We start from the raw sequence: 11,979 nt of genomic DNA on the forward strand, positions 1-11,979 counted from the left end.
GGCCTCACAGAAGACATCTAATACTCCTCTTTGATAACAGCAACACAAGCAGATATAAGAGGAAAAAATAGATTAAAAAATGGCCGCCCTGCCAAACATAATACATTTATTTAATGCCTAATTGATAACAGGGTCAGGTAAGCTTTTGGACTGCACTCTGGGACGCGTCTGGAGGCATCCTGGGCAGTTATCCCTCGCTTCTTGGAGCCGATGCTGGCGGTGTGTTGGACTGTGGGAAGACGCAGTCCAACCCTCGAGCCTGCAGACTGACAAGTGTCTGTGTGGCGGTTGGGCCCTCGAGGCCCCTGAGGAGCTCCAGTGGCACGCCGCCAGCATCGCATTGTCTCCGGTGCTGCCAGGAGCCAGGAAGGCTGCGTGCCTCGACCTCGGACCTCCAGTGTGTCTGTGGGAGGACGAAAGACACTCACACCAAACTACTGGGAGCGTCTCTGACCCGTAGCTGTGGATTATGATCATACTTAAGCTGCTACCTCTTGTTTTAATCAGTCAGGACGTTTGGTGCCACCATAAGGATCTTAAGATCTTTGCTGTTTGGCAATAACAACGTATCAACTTTTTTTGGCCCTGCTGACGCCCACTTCTCTCTATTTCCTTCTGTATGAATTCATGCACCATTAATGCACATTACTAACTGCTCTAATAATATAAATCGTTATATTCTGTAGATATTCTGCTCCTTCTCAGAAGTCTTTGTGCTTTCTCTCCTCACCGGTTTCATCTGCTATTATCATTATTATTATTATTAGCTGCATTGCAATTAGTATTGCGAATATCATTACTGCTTTAATGATCATCATTAGTGTCCGTAAGATGTAAAATAATTTAATTAAAATAACAGGATGCATGTAACCTCAATAAAATACACGTAGATGGATGGTTGTGGACAAGGAACGTCGTTTATTGTATTTAACATTCAACCAAAACAGTAGTAGTGTTAGTGTGTGTACAGTAGTGTCAGACTGTAGCATACTGCTGGTGTGTGTGTGTGTGTGTAGTGTTCAATCCCTTGTGGAAGCTGGTTGTGCATGTTTTAAATGCTACACAAATGCTTCCTCCATCAGCTCCAATGACAGTATTTCATAGTGATGCTTATGCTCGTTAGCACACGTCTATGATCGATGCATAAACTACTTCGTATCTGCACGTTGTGCATTGTCAAGTATGACACCTGAGAGCTGGAGGTGATGTGCGATGAATCCACTCCGTCACGACCAGCCAGTAATAGACTTAGGGTAGAAACAGCTGGAAGAGGTAAACGATTATTCCCAAAGCGTCCTTATTAACGATGACACAACAGAGGCAAGGCAACAAAACAACACAAACACAAACCGACCGCTGCATTACCTCATTTGAGCGACAAAGGCAAACCATGGCTTTGGTGAATGTGTGGAATACAGAACCAATTAGTCCCCGGATCCATTGAATTTGTTCATGTGTTTTGGTAGAGCGTACCAATTAAGACTCGGAATAAACACAGCAGATATTCAGTTACAGATTATAACCCCCGCCCCAAATAAATAAATAAACAAACGCGTTTTAAAAAGGATAAAAAGGAAGAGCACATTTGAGACAAGCTCACGCATGCACTAAAAGCTTGTAATTAAATTCCCTTTCTACCAGAGTCTATGCTACCAAAAGTTTAATGCCGCAATACCTCAGCTGAGCTTAAACCAATTAAAGATAATATGAAAAGCATAAACTGTGTTTATCTTTGGGTATACCAGATACATTCCCAATGTTAAACTTATCCCTAATGCCGATTTAGAAAAAAAAATCAATCAGGCTGCAATTCAGAGTTTTGTGGGTTTGAAAAATCCCTTCCTCTTGTCTTGACTCAAGTAATCCAATGAAGGTGCATTTTGGGATTCTAACACAGGGAGAAACCGAGGGACCGACATGTGGTCACGACTCTGAATCACAGCCTCAAAGTCAGAGCGAATAACCCAAAGTCACATTTTACAATCACATACATTTCTATTGGGATTTCCTTAAAAGGCTTTCGGGCTTAAAAAGACGCAGCGTACATTTTTCCTGCTGAAGTTCACGACCGACAGCGGCAACAAAACAACAACAAAGGGAAAGACACAATAAATACAACAAACCGTAAGAACAAAAGCTGACCGTTTAAGTTATGGCGTCCCCATTTACACGCCAGGTACCAAATAAAGGACTGAATCCAATCTGCTCGGATACGACCAGGTCAGGAGAACAACAATGCAGCAGTTTAAGTCAATAAATTAACTCAGTGTCATAATTATGTAGTGACAGAAACAGGGAAAGGAGCGTGGGAAGATGGCTGAAGGACCGTAAAGATGGAAGGAAAGAGAGAGCGAGGAGGAACGAGGAGGAACGAGGAGGAACGAGGAGGAACGAGGAGGAACGAGGAGGAACGAGGAGGGTCGGGAAGGCGGACGCCTCACACCGGAGCCCCGTTTGCCGTTTCCGCCATCTTCTCTTCGTCCTGCTTCTGATGCTGCAGTCTGGCGTACGTCACGGCGTCTCCCCTGAGAGAGGAAGAAAGAACGAGGACGACAGGATGCGAGAGGAGGAGGAGGAGGAGGAGGAGGAGGAGGAGAGGGGCAGCAAAGAGATGGGTAGAAACAAAGAGGAAGCAGGCACGACAGGAGAGGATGACACGGTTAGTTGTCAGAAGTTAATTAGCATCAGTAGAGACTCTTTAGGGCGGTTAGAAGCATAACATACAAATGTAATTGGGTGATTATAATGTGGATTACTGCATTTAATGAGCATGTTTTAATGTCACCTTTTAGAGGAGCGTTATTATGAGACATCAAAAGATATGATTAATTACAAAATGTCTGTATTGTACAGTTTTCCTTTATATAGAGTGAAAGTGGTTGTTATATAGCATCGCTGTCATTTTGACCTTCTCCACAAGAGCAGTATATTTCATTATTACATGTTATAAGCTGCTAACAGACATCTTACTTTTTGCCTAAAGACGCGAGGCCGTACAGAACTCCTGTGGCGAAGGCGATGCCGTTTCCAAACAGGGTCGTGAAGGAGAAGCTCAAGAATACAGGAAACAGAGCCATCCTGAGCACCGAGAGGCGAAGAGGAAAAGAGTCAGGAAATCATATTAAAGTGCACGCTGGAGATAGAAGGACAAAATAGATAATGCAACATGCATCACTCTGAGAGACGTACAGGCTGGACTGACGCGACCTGCAGAGCTTACATCACATTACATGTTCTCACCCGCAGTAGAAGAGGGCTTTCTGCCAAGGTTTGAATTTGTCTGCACGGGCCGCTATTGCGTTAGCGAACTCTATGAACTGGCAACAGAACGGGACTTCACACAGGAAGAGCACGAAGGCGTTCGACCTGCAGGACACAAACACAGCAGGGAATTAACTCTCAAACACGGTGCCACTCCAGTCTGGAGGAATGCAAACACCAGGTGCCAACATAAATAATCATATTTAAATGTATTTGTTGCTCTACTTTTCTACTATGCCCATTTTTTTAAGCTCCTTTTTGCAAAACTGCACAAGGAATAATACTCTAATACTATCATTTTTGTCAAATCATTTTCAAAGAATAAAAAGACCGTTGTCATTCATTATTGTGTTGTTTATGTTTTTCTTAAAATTGTTCACGTCAAGAAGGACGACTGTATCACAACGTTTTAGTAGATCAAATTAAAGATGATTAAGATGATTTATGACAAACTTAAGCAGCGTATTGATTTGTATATTTGAAAACAGTTGAATAAATTGTGACATAACTGTTAATAAAAATAAAAAACTGTTTGGCTCAAAGTTGTCGCTCTAGAGCCCCGAACGTGGATTCATCCGCCACTGAAAATAGTCCTCCAATAAATGCGCCATCTCCGCTTTTTAAAAGAAGAAACTACCTATTAGCTGTTGATTAATTGTCTGTTCATCTACCGATTGTTCAAACTTAAGTGAACAAAAAGCTGACAGCCAGGCCCCAGTCTGTCCTGGTAGTCTTAATCTGGACCGATGTGAACAGTTGCTTCAGCATAAATTAATTGCACTAAAAAGCGTATTTGATTCTGGTGTGAAGAAAACAAAAAGGCAGAATGTCTACATATTAATGTATATCAATCTTTCTGGCTAGCAGTGGAAGAAAAACAACCCACAGTTGGCTTTCCTGAGGCTTGTGCCTCTTCAAACTCAGTCTCTGGCCCAACATGTCCAGGACAAGAATGTCTCCACACCTCCGTCAGGTGAGCAGTGGGCGTGGCCACCCGGCTGCATGAGACTGCTGCTCGGTATCGGTGAAAGATGATACTGTACTTACACATAAAGGAATGTAAATACACAGATACCGGGTAAATATGCAGTAAAGCTCTGAAGGATCATTGAGATCTTAAGATAGTTTGTATGTTTAGTAAAACGTTAATAGAACCAGCTCACCGTTATCCGGCTGTTTAAAACAACACTTCCATGAACCTGACTTATTTATTCTCCAGTAATAGTATCAGACATGTTGAGGCCTATGGGATCAAAATGAGCTATTTTATGCACGCTACATTTCAATAAGCGGCACAAGAGTGAGACTTACACCATCCAGACTCCTGCAGCAATGTTTAAAGGGTTCACAGTGACACAGTTCCACACTCCTGCGATGGCACAGGCTGCAAGACAACAAGGTAGAGCGCTAATCACTAAGACACACGAGCAGCAGGAAACACAACAGAACGGGGATAACAAAAAAAAACGTCTTCCAAGAGCAGCACACGATTTAAAGCATAATGAACATTTTCAACATAGGCCTTTACTGGCTTTTCCCATGGCTGTGGTATGTGATAAAAGATCCATTATTTATTTCACTGTGCCCCCCCCCCCCCCCACACACACACACACACACAAAATGGGACATGCCGCAATCTTTTTCACTGTCGATGATACATTGTGAAAAATTCATGTCAACATGTTCTACATGGGGGAATTTGTTGGTAGTTTCTGAAATAATGTGTAACATTGTTTTTATTACTCCATCTTTTAATGTGTTTTTGAACTGTACAGCACTTTGTGACCTCTTGTCTGTGAAATGTGCTTTATATGTCTGGTAATGGTTTTATCACTTAATCTGACAATAATTTTCTCGATCAATAACTTAGTTGTTTAAACATTAGAGCATGTTGAACGCCACCACAGCTTTCCAGAGCTGAAGGTGACATGAAACGCTTTGTTTTGTTCAACAAAAAGTCAAAAACTAGTCACATTTGGAATCAGAATATAAATTGGAACCCGAGTATATTTGTAGATTTTGCATAAAAAAGAAAAAAAGATTAGTTACCAATATAATTTTAGCTCTGGAACAAAGCAATCATCATGCTATTTTTTAACCAGGGCTTTTCTTATACATGTAAAATGTGAGCAAAAGCAATTAAAGCCAATCCCACCTCCTTAATCAACACATGAAAGTGCATTCCTTCTACTACGGAGTAGTAAACAAGATGTAACACTTCTCTGTCACCAATGTGTATTATTTCTCATTTCTACTTTTGTGATATTTATAAAAGGGCATGCATTGTTTGATATTTAACCAAAATGCCAAAGCAATGGGTGTTTTAAAACTTTTGACTGCCATTCCAAACACCTATGAGCTAAATATGACCTTTAGGATTTGAGAGAGAGAGAAAGCCGTGCAGCAGATTCAGAAACTGAAGAGGCTCAACACGCCTCGCTTCTCTGTGAACTACCAGGCCAGTGGAACAATGTGGCATCATATCCTGATGCTTTCGGCCATGCAGCCTCCTTAATAATACAGAGCCCATTGAATATGCAGTGTGGGTGGTTCATGTGACACAGGCGCTGGGACTCTGGTGTCACTGGGAACAGGGTTCATACACATTCTGACCAATGGATTTGCATGACTTTAAACCAGATTTCCATGACCAAATATTGTGAAATATATAAGTATACATGTAGTATTTAAACTAACAATGAGAATACAAAGCATACAGTAAACCTTAAATGACTCAAATGAATGAGACAATAGTTTGATTAAAATAATAAACATGTATACAGATGCCTGTATGTATGCCTGCTTATATATTTGAGCGTATTTCTTTTAAAAGCATATTCATTATTTCAAACTCAGCATAAATGAACATCATGAACACATGAATATAACATGTTTTTCCAGACCTGGAAATAACCATTTTAAAACTCCATGACTTTTCCAGGTTGTTCATGACAAATGCTGCTGGAAAAAACCCGCAGATCCAGCTGGAAAAGCCCACTTTCCAGAGGGAAAGGAGTGAAAGAACCTGTTTGTGTGGATGTTGTGTGTTCATAAAATCAAACTTAGATATCATATCACAAGCTGTGGAAATGAGCCATGCACACAGGCGCTGTCTGCAGTGTCTGCAGCGGCAGGGAGGGGACGACGCGCTGCAACAAAGGGATTTATCTGGCGACCGCGCAATTTAAGTGAGACTTATAAACAATACAAAATAAAAATATTAAAAAAAAAAAAAAAAAGTAATCTGGTGCTCTTTCTGTCCTGGTGATACTCTGCCCCTCATATTAACGCAGACGGGTGCACACAATCAGTATAAAAGTAATGCTGACATGGCAATAAAATCATCCCACGCAAAGTAGCACAAGCTTAGCGTCATCGTAAACAGACACACATCACATGCGAGGGCTAAAGTCTGCGACTTTAGCCCTCGCATGAGATGTGTGTCTGTTTATAACTTATAACAATATAACATTTGACAGCTTTTACTCACATATTCCTCCCAAAACTCCGGCTATTTTGCAGAGCCATCGGTACCACCACGTCATGCCATCGTCCTCCGGGGTGGTTTTAGCGGACCCCGCGGTCTCTCCCTCGGTGTTCATGTTGTTGTTGTTGTTGTTGTTGTGTAGCTGATCCAGTTTTTACAGATGTCAATCCTCACGAACAAACAGCGACGTTTAGCACCGCCTCGACTAAACTAACTGCTCAACTTAACTATGACGACACAGCGGTCCCTGTCGGCAGTGCTAATTTAAATTAAACTTTTCGAGTATTTTTTGTTTTTAAATGATATCGTCTGTCCTTTGGTTTGTTTGTTTGTTTGTTTGTTTGTCTGTCCAGCTGCTTTTCCACACAGCCCCCAAAGCCCTCCCCTCCGTGAGGTAGCACCAGCTAGCCGGCTAGCTAACGCTAACCAGCACCGCCACCCAGCTGCCGCTAGGAAACTCTCCAGCAGTCTTATGAAAGAGCAAAAAAAATAAATAATTATATATAAATATATTAATTATATCATAAACCGTTCACCAGCCACGCCGTTTGTTTTGGGGAAGCCGCTCCGTTGTTCTCCTCTCTGGCCGTTTAGCCGATGACCGCGGTGCATTGTGGGAGGCGTCTGACGCGCGTCACCGTTTGTTTACATGCAGGGAGCTGCATGTTTTTTATTATCACAATGCACAGCTGAAACACCTGGAGAAGACAGTTTTTAGGATATTTTCTTTCATGTGCTACCATTGCATTAGAGCTAAAATAATACCCCTTTTCACTCAAAAATTGTTTAAAAATAATCAGTCTTAAAACTTTTTATTTGCTGCGATCACATGCAGTGAAATTGGAGAAAAAAAGGACTTAAAGTTACAGCCTGTAACTTTGGAGATACTCACTTAATTTGTCTAACTCAAACTGCTGAAGCCTCATATTGACTTCAGAAGCAGTGTGAATGTTGACGGACATCACTCCACATTGAGCGCTGTAAGAAATGATCTCATCATGGCCGAGTGACTGCAGCAAGCAACACTTGTTCCAATGTACATATGACCTCACGATTGTTTAAAGACAGACTTGAAACATGGCAAAACCCGATTTCACCGGCACCCCTTCACATTAAAACAAGACAATGTATTTTGTTTTACTATTAAATATCCGATTAAGCTTTAATCACTCATTCACTCTTTTATATACACGCAACACATTTTTCCCAAATCACTCGATATCTGTTTATCCGTACATGCAAGGAATTCCTTACCCATTTGAACGTTTTCTCACAGAAACTTTTCGTTAAAGTCTGTGGTCCTTCTCATCGCAATTTGGATAGAGAGGACAAAAAAAACAGACAAAAGTGCAGCCTGCAGAGGGCTGACTGAGTGTGTGTGTTTAGGGAGAGGTAGATGCATTCAGCCTCAAACCAGAGCCTTTAGTGAAAGCAGGCTTTGGAACGACACGGCTTCTCTCACTCCGACAGCAGAGTGGACCGCAGTGACTTCAGAGTCCTTCGACTGGTCTTCCTCACCTCCATTACCATCACTGGTTTCCTCTTCCCCGTGGGCGTGTGGCAGAGCATGCCGTCGAGGGTCTGCTGGGTCACCTGATCGGCTCGCTCGAGACGCGTCACGATCTGCTCCGCTTTCATCATGTGCGGTCCGCCCTCGCTCCTCAAGCGCAGCAAATCCACCTGAAGCGGGTCGCAAGAGGTCACTGAGCAAACTAGATCACAGCAGTTTTTTTGTGATTTAGATATACATCTCTGGAGCTTCTGTTAAGTACTATCTGATTAACAATACAACTAAAGGTTACATTAAGCCTTCTTATTTCTAGCTTTTGCATTATTTTACTCATAGAAAAAAAAAAGTATTAGTTACAGGATGAATATTGAATAACTGTCCGCATAGTTTGCTTCTGTTTAAGTGAGTTTTAGTTGTATCTGAGATACGAAGCAAAGACTTACCACTTCCCGAGAAAATTCCAGCTTTTTTACAAAATAAGGGCTTTTAGGCAACACGGCTGCAGACAGGACGGAAACGGCATCGGTAATCGCTCCTGACATAATTAGTATTAGGACCTAAATCACCATAAAATAAATACATAATTATAATAATTTAACAAAAAGGGAAAGACATAACGTACAGTTACACGATGCACCCTTACCTTCAGATTTTGGCATAATCTGCTGTTAGTGCTCATTATTTGTGAATACAACGACTGTGCCTTTTCCGTGTCACCCTGGAACAAATACAAAGACAGAGAAAACAAATTATTGATTATATATTACGCAATATTCCCCACAACTTTCTGCATGAATTAAATGAATAGAAGAAGAAGATATAACTCACTTGTCTAAGTACTAATGCTACAGCAAAGCAGTACGCATGTCTGGGGATGGAGTGCCCTTTGGTCTGTGCCTCCTCTATCAGAGCAGTGCAGATCCTGTAGGACTCCGCCGTGTTCTGACCAACACAACGCAGAACATTAGCTGACCGTGAAGAGTTTCTACAGCTTAAAACAAACACAACTGTAAGGACGGTAATGTTGAAACAGACTTAATACAAATGTACAGCTCGATTACCATTTTATAGCAGGTGCCAGCTGCCAGTGTCAATGTGTCTTTGTTGAATGGTATACCTTGGTCCCTCATGGTTCGCAGCACCTCTAAGGCATCTGTAATAGCCAGGGTTGGGAATATTATACACATGTGATGAGGATTTTTTATTTTATTTTATGAAAGCTGAATCAAAGTCAGCTTTATTTGTCAATTTCTTCCACATGTGCAAACGTACAGAAGATTTGAAAAAACGTTTCTCTCCTGTCCAACAAATCAAATACAGATAATAATAAAATGCAAAAATAGATTAAAAAAACAACATTTAGACAACATAAATACAACATATAAATTAAGAAAACTATAAGTCTGTATCGTAGCAGTCAAGACATGGAGTGTTTAGCAGCAGCATTCAGACATTTCAGAGGGAAACAACTGGGAAGTTATTCTGTCACTTACTTTCATACGAGCCTTTAGTGAATAACATGTCTATGGTGATGTTAAAGGAGGTTGTGTCGCTGAAAAATCCCCTCATATTCTGTTCAGACAAGTGAGAGGAAATGTTAGCAAGTCCAATTCAGCTTCTTAGAAATATAAATTCTGTCCAAGTGTTGTCACGTATGGCACTTTGTCAATAACAAGGGTTCTGGTTCATGAAACGTTTCACCTTGTCCGTCAGTGTATCAGCAGCCAAGCTCTCCAGACCCAGCTCGTAGCACAGCCTCACAAAGAGTGGACCAAACTTGAACTCTCCGTACACCAAGTTTCGGTTCTCTGCGTGATACCTTGTGAGTGCAAGTAAAATAAATCAGACCACATGCATAATTCAGCTACTTGATACAATAATATAGACATTCAAGACATGTTCGTTTTGCTGTGCTTCTCATGTTTGTCAAAGGCAACTCAGAGAAAGAGAAAAGGATAAACATAGAACATGCTTTTGTGCAGAAATGATCTACTTTGAAAGTGTGCTTATCGTAAAAGATGTACCGCACCTATGAATGGCATCTCTCGCTATCACCATGTCATCGGCAGACTGGCACAAGTGAAGGAGAAGCTTCAGGTCATCTCTCAGAATCAGCTCATTTCTTTCTATCTTCTGGCTGAACAGCTCAATATAATTTCCTGTAAAACGGGCGTGAGAACATGAGCTCAGAACCAAATAACATGAAACTGCAGCGGTGGAGCCGTTGAGGAGAACTACTGCACCTTTCGATCCAGTGACGAGATGAGCAACATCCATCTTCCTTTGCTGGAAGTCTTGTAGTTTGATAACATCTTCGGACAACAGATGCCTCTTAGCTGCAGAGAAAACAGTCGCCAATTAAAAGTTCTGCATTTAAAATCTTACATAAGAGAGTAATAAAGTTTTAGAACCAAAATGTACTTGTCGTATGAAGTGAAAATACACCACAAATAAAAGTACTCATTATGGCCCATTTCAGAGTAATATACAATATATATTATTGGATTATAATAAGTGATGCATTAAAGTGTACATGTTGATGTTGCGGCTGATAAAGGTGGAGCTAATTCCAATTATAACAATAATTAGATATGATACATTATTAGTTGTTCTATTTTGTACTCACAGTAATATCCTACAAAGCAACTAACTGGAGCAATTCAATAAATGTAGTGGAGTAAAAAGTACAAAATCTTCAAAATGTAGTGGAGTAGAAGTATAGACTAGCATAAAATGGAAATACTTAAGTCAAGTACCTCTAAAAAAATGGGGTTAATTTAGCATACTTAGTTACTTTCCACCACTACCAACAACTATAAATGCAGTGGTGTTGTGTGGTAAAACATAAATGTCAGTTCTCCTCACTGGATAACCACACCACCCAAAATAAACTACATTTTAAGAAAGTTTGCTCATTTGAGAAGCCATTCTAAACTGGATAGCTTACCGACAATAGCATAAACCTTCATGCATCAAAAGAAAAAGGCCATATTGCACCTGCTGCAAAGCCCAGATACACCACGTGTTGGTGGATTGTTATGAACTGTAAACAGATGCAGTCAGTGCAGTACTTTTGTAAACATGTGGGGTTGTTTGCCAGCTGCTAACGTAGCTTCTCTAAAAAAAACAGACCGTTTTAAAGGTCACAAACAGAGAAACATATCAACGGGGTTTATTTGTCTTACCTCCTATGCAAGCTTCAATCCAACCTGGCTGTAAAACCCCACAAAACGCTACTTTGGAGGGATCACGTACTAACGACCGACAACATTTACCAACCCTGGCCAGCGCCATATTGCCCACTGACTGTACCAAGGAGCTGAAAGCGAAGGGGGTACAATTGGAGAAATTATATAGTTTTAAAATACCGATTAATGCCCAAATAGTAAGGAATATATTATAATGGACTGGTACCTAATACCTGTTTTTTTATTAGAGTAAGACAGAGTGTGTAACTATTTGCTTTAATGTTGTGATACGCAGTGCGCAATTTTGGTATCGCCCAATATGGCCGCGCCCTGTGAACCGTCTACAGTGCTTTTAATTCTGCATCATTCATGCTATTGGTATGTATTTCTACTCTGTTACTTCAATGAAGAATCGTAATTGTTGTGCTACTGCTGTAGGCCTCCATGTTTAAGATGGATAAGCATGTTGATACCATAAAGTTGTTAATCTTTTGACCTACAGGTGGCGCTGTTGTATTACACGATATTTCTGC

The 11,979-nt window shown here is 40.9% G+C and overlaps 2 protein-coding genes across 2 annotated transcripts; both read right to left on the reverse strand.

Annotated features, from left to right (window-relative positions):
• Nucleotides 1-903: 903 nt before the first annotated feature.
• cacfd1 (calcium channel flower domain containing 1) lies at nt 904-6,999 on the reverse strand. The gene is made up of 5 exons (XM_079235535.1): nt 6,752-6,999; nt 4,573-4,645; nt 3,241-3,366; nt 2,971-3,078; nt 904-2,525 (listed from the first exon to the last, which is right to left on the reverse strand). The coding sequence occupies exons 1-5, from the start codon at nt 6,861-6,863 to the stop codon at nt 2,438-2,440; spliced, it is 507 nt and encodes a 168-aa protein (XP_079091661.1). The 5' UTR covers nt 6,864-6,999; the 3' UTR covers nt 904-2,437.
• Nucleotides 7,000-7,787: 788 nt separating this feature from the next.
• On the reverse strand, nt 7,788-11,552 carry ptcd2 (pentatricopeptide repeat domain 2; the record flags this gene model as incomplete). Its single annotated transcript, XM_079235195.1, has 10 exons — nt 7,788-8,428; nt 8,702-8,815; nt 8,902-8,976; nt 9,087-9,200; nt 9,320-9,411; nt 9,752-9,830; nt 9,960-10,077; nt 10,288-10,417; nt 10,502-10,594; nt 11,444-11,552. 10 exons carry the CDS (start codon nt 11,550-11,552, stop codon nt 8,207-8,209), a joined length of 1,146 nt encoding a protein of 381 aa, XP_079091321.1. The 3' UTR covers nt 7,788-8,206.
• Between the last annotated feature and the right edge of the window lie 427 nt (nt 11,553-11,979).

This window comes from Taurulus bubalis, assembly GCF_910589615.1.
Source record: "Taurulus bubalis genome assembly, chromosome: 19".
In the NCBI taxonomy this organism is placed as follows: domain Eukaryota; kingdom Metazoa; phylum Chordata; class Actinopteri; order Perciformes; family Cottidae; genus Taurulus; species Taurulus bubalis.

Excerpts from the sequence above, each read along its gene's own strand:
- cacfd1 (XM_079235535.1), bottom strand. The coding sequence starts at position 6,863 with ATGAACACCGAGGGAGAGACCGCGGGGTCCGCTAAAACCACCCCGGAG. Across the intron at positions 4,646-6,751 it reads CGGAGTTTTGGGAGGAATAT|CCTGTGCCATCGCAGGAGTG; the intron begins GTGAGTAAAAGC and ends GTTGTCTTGCAG. Across the intron at positions 3,079-3,240 it reads AAAGCCCTCTTCTACTGCGG|GATGGCTCTGTTTCCTGTAT; the intron begins GTGAGAACATGT and ends CTCGGTGCTCAG.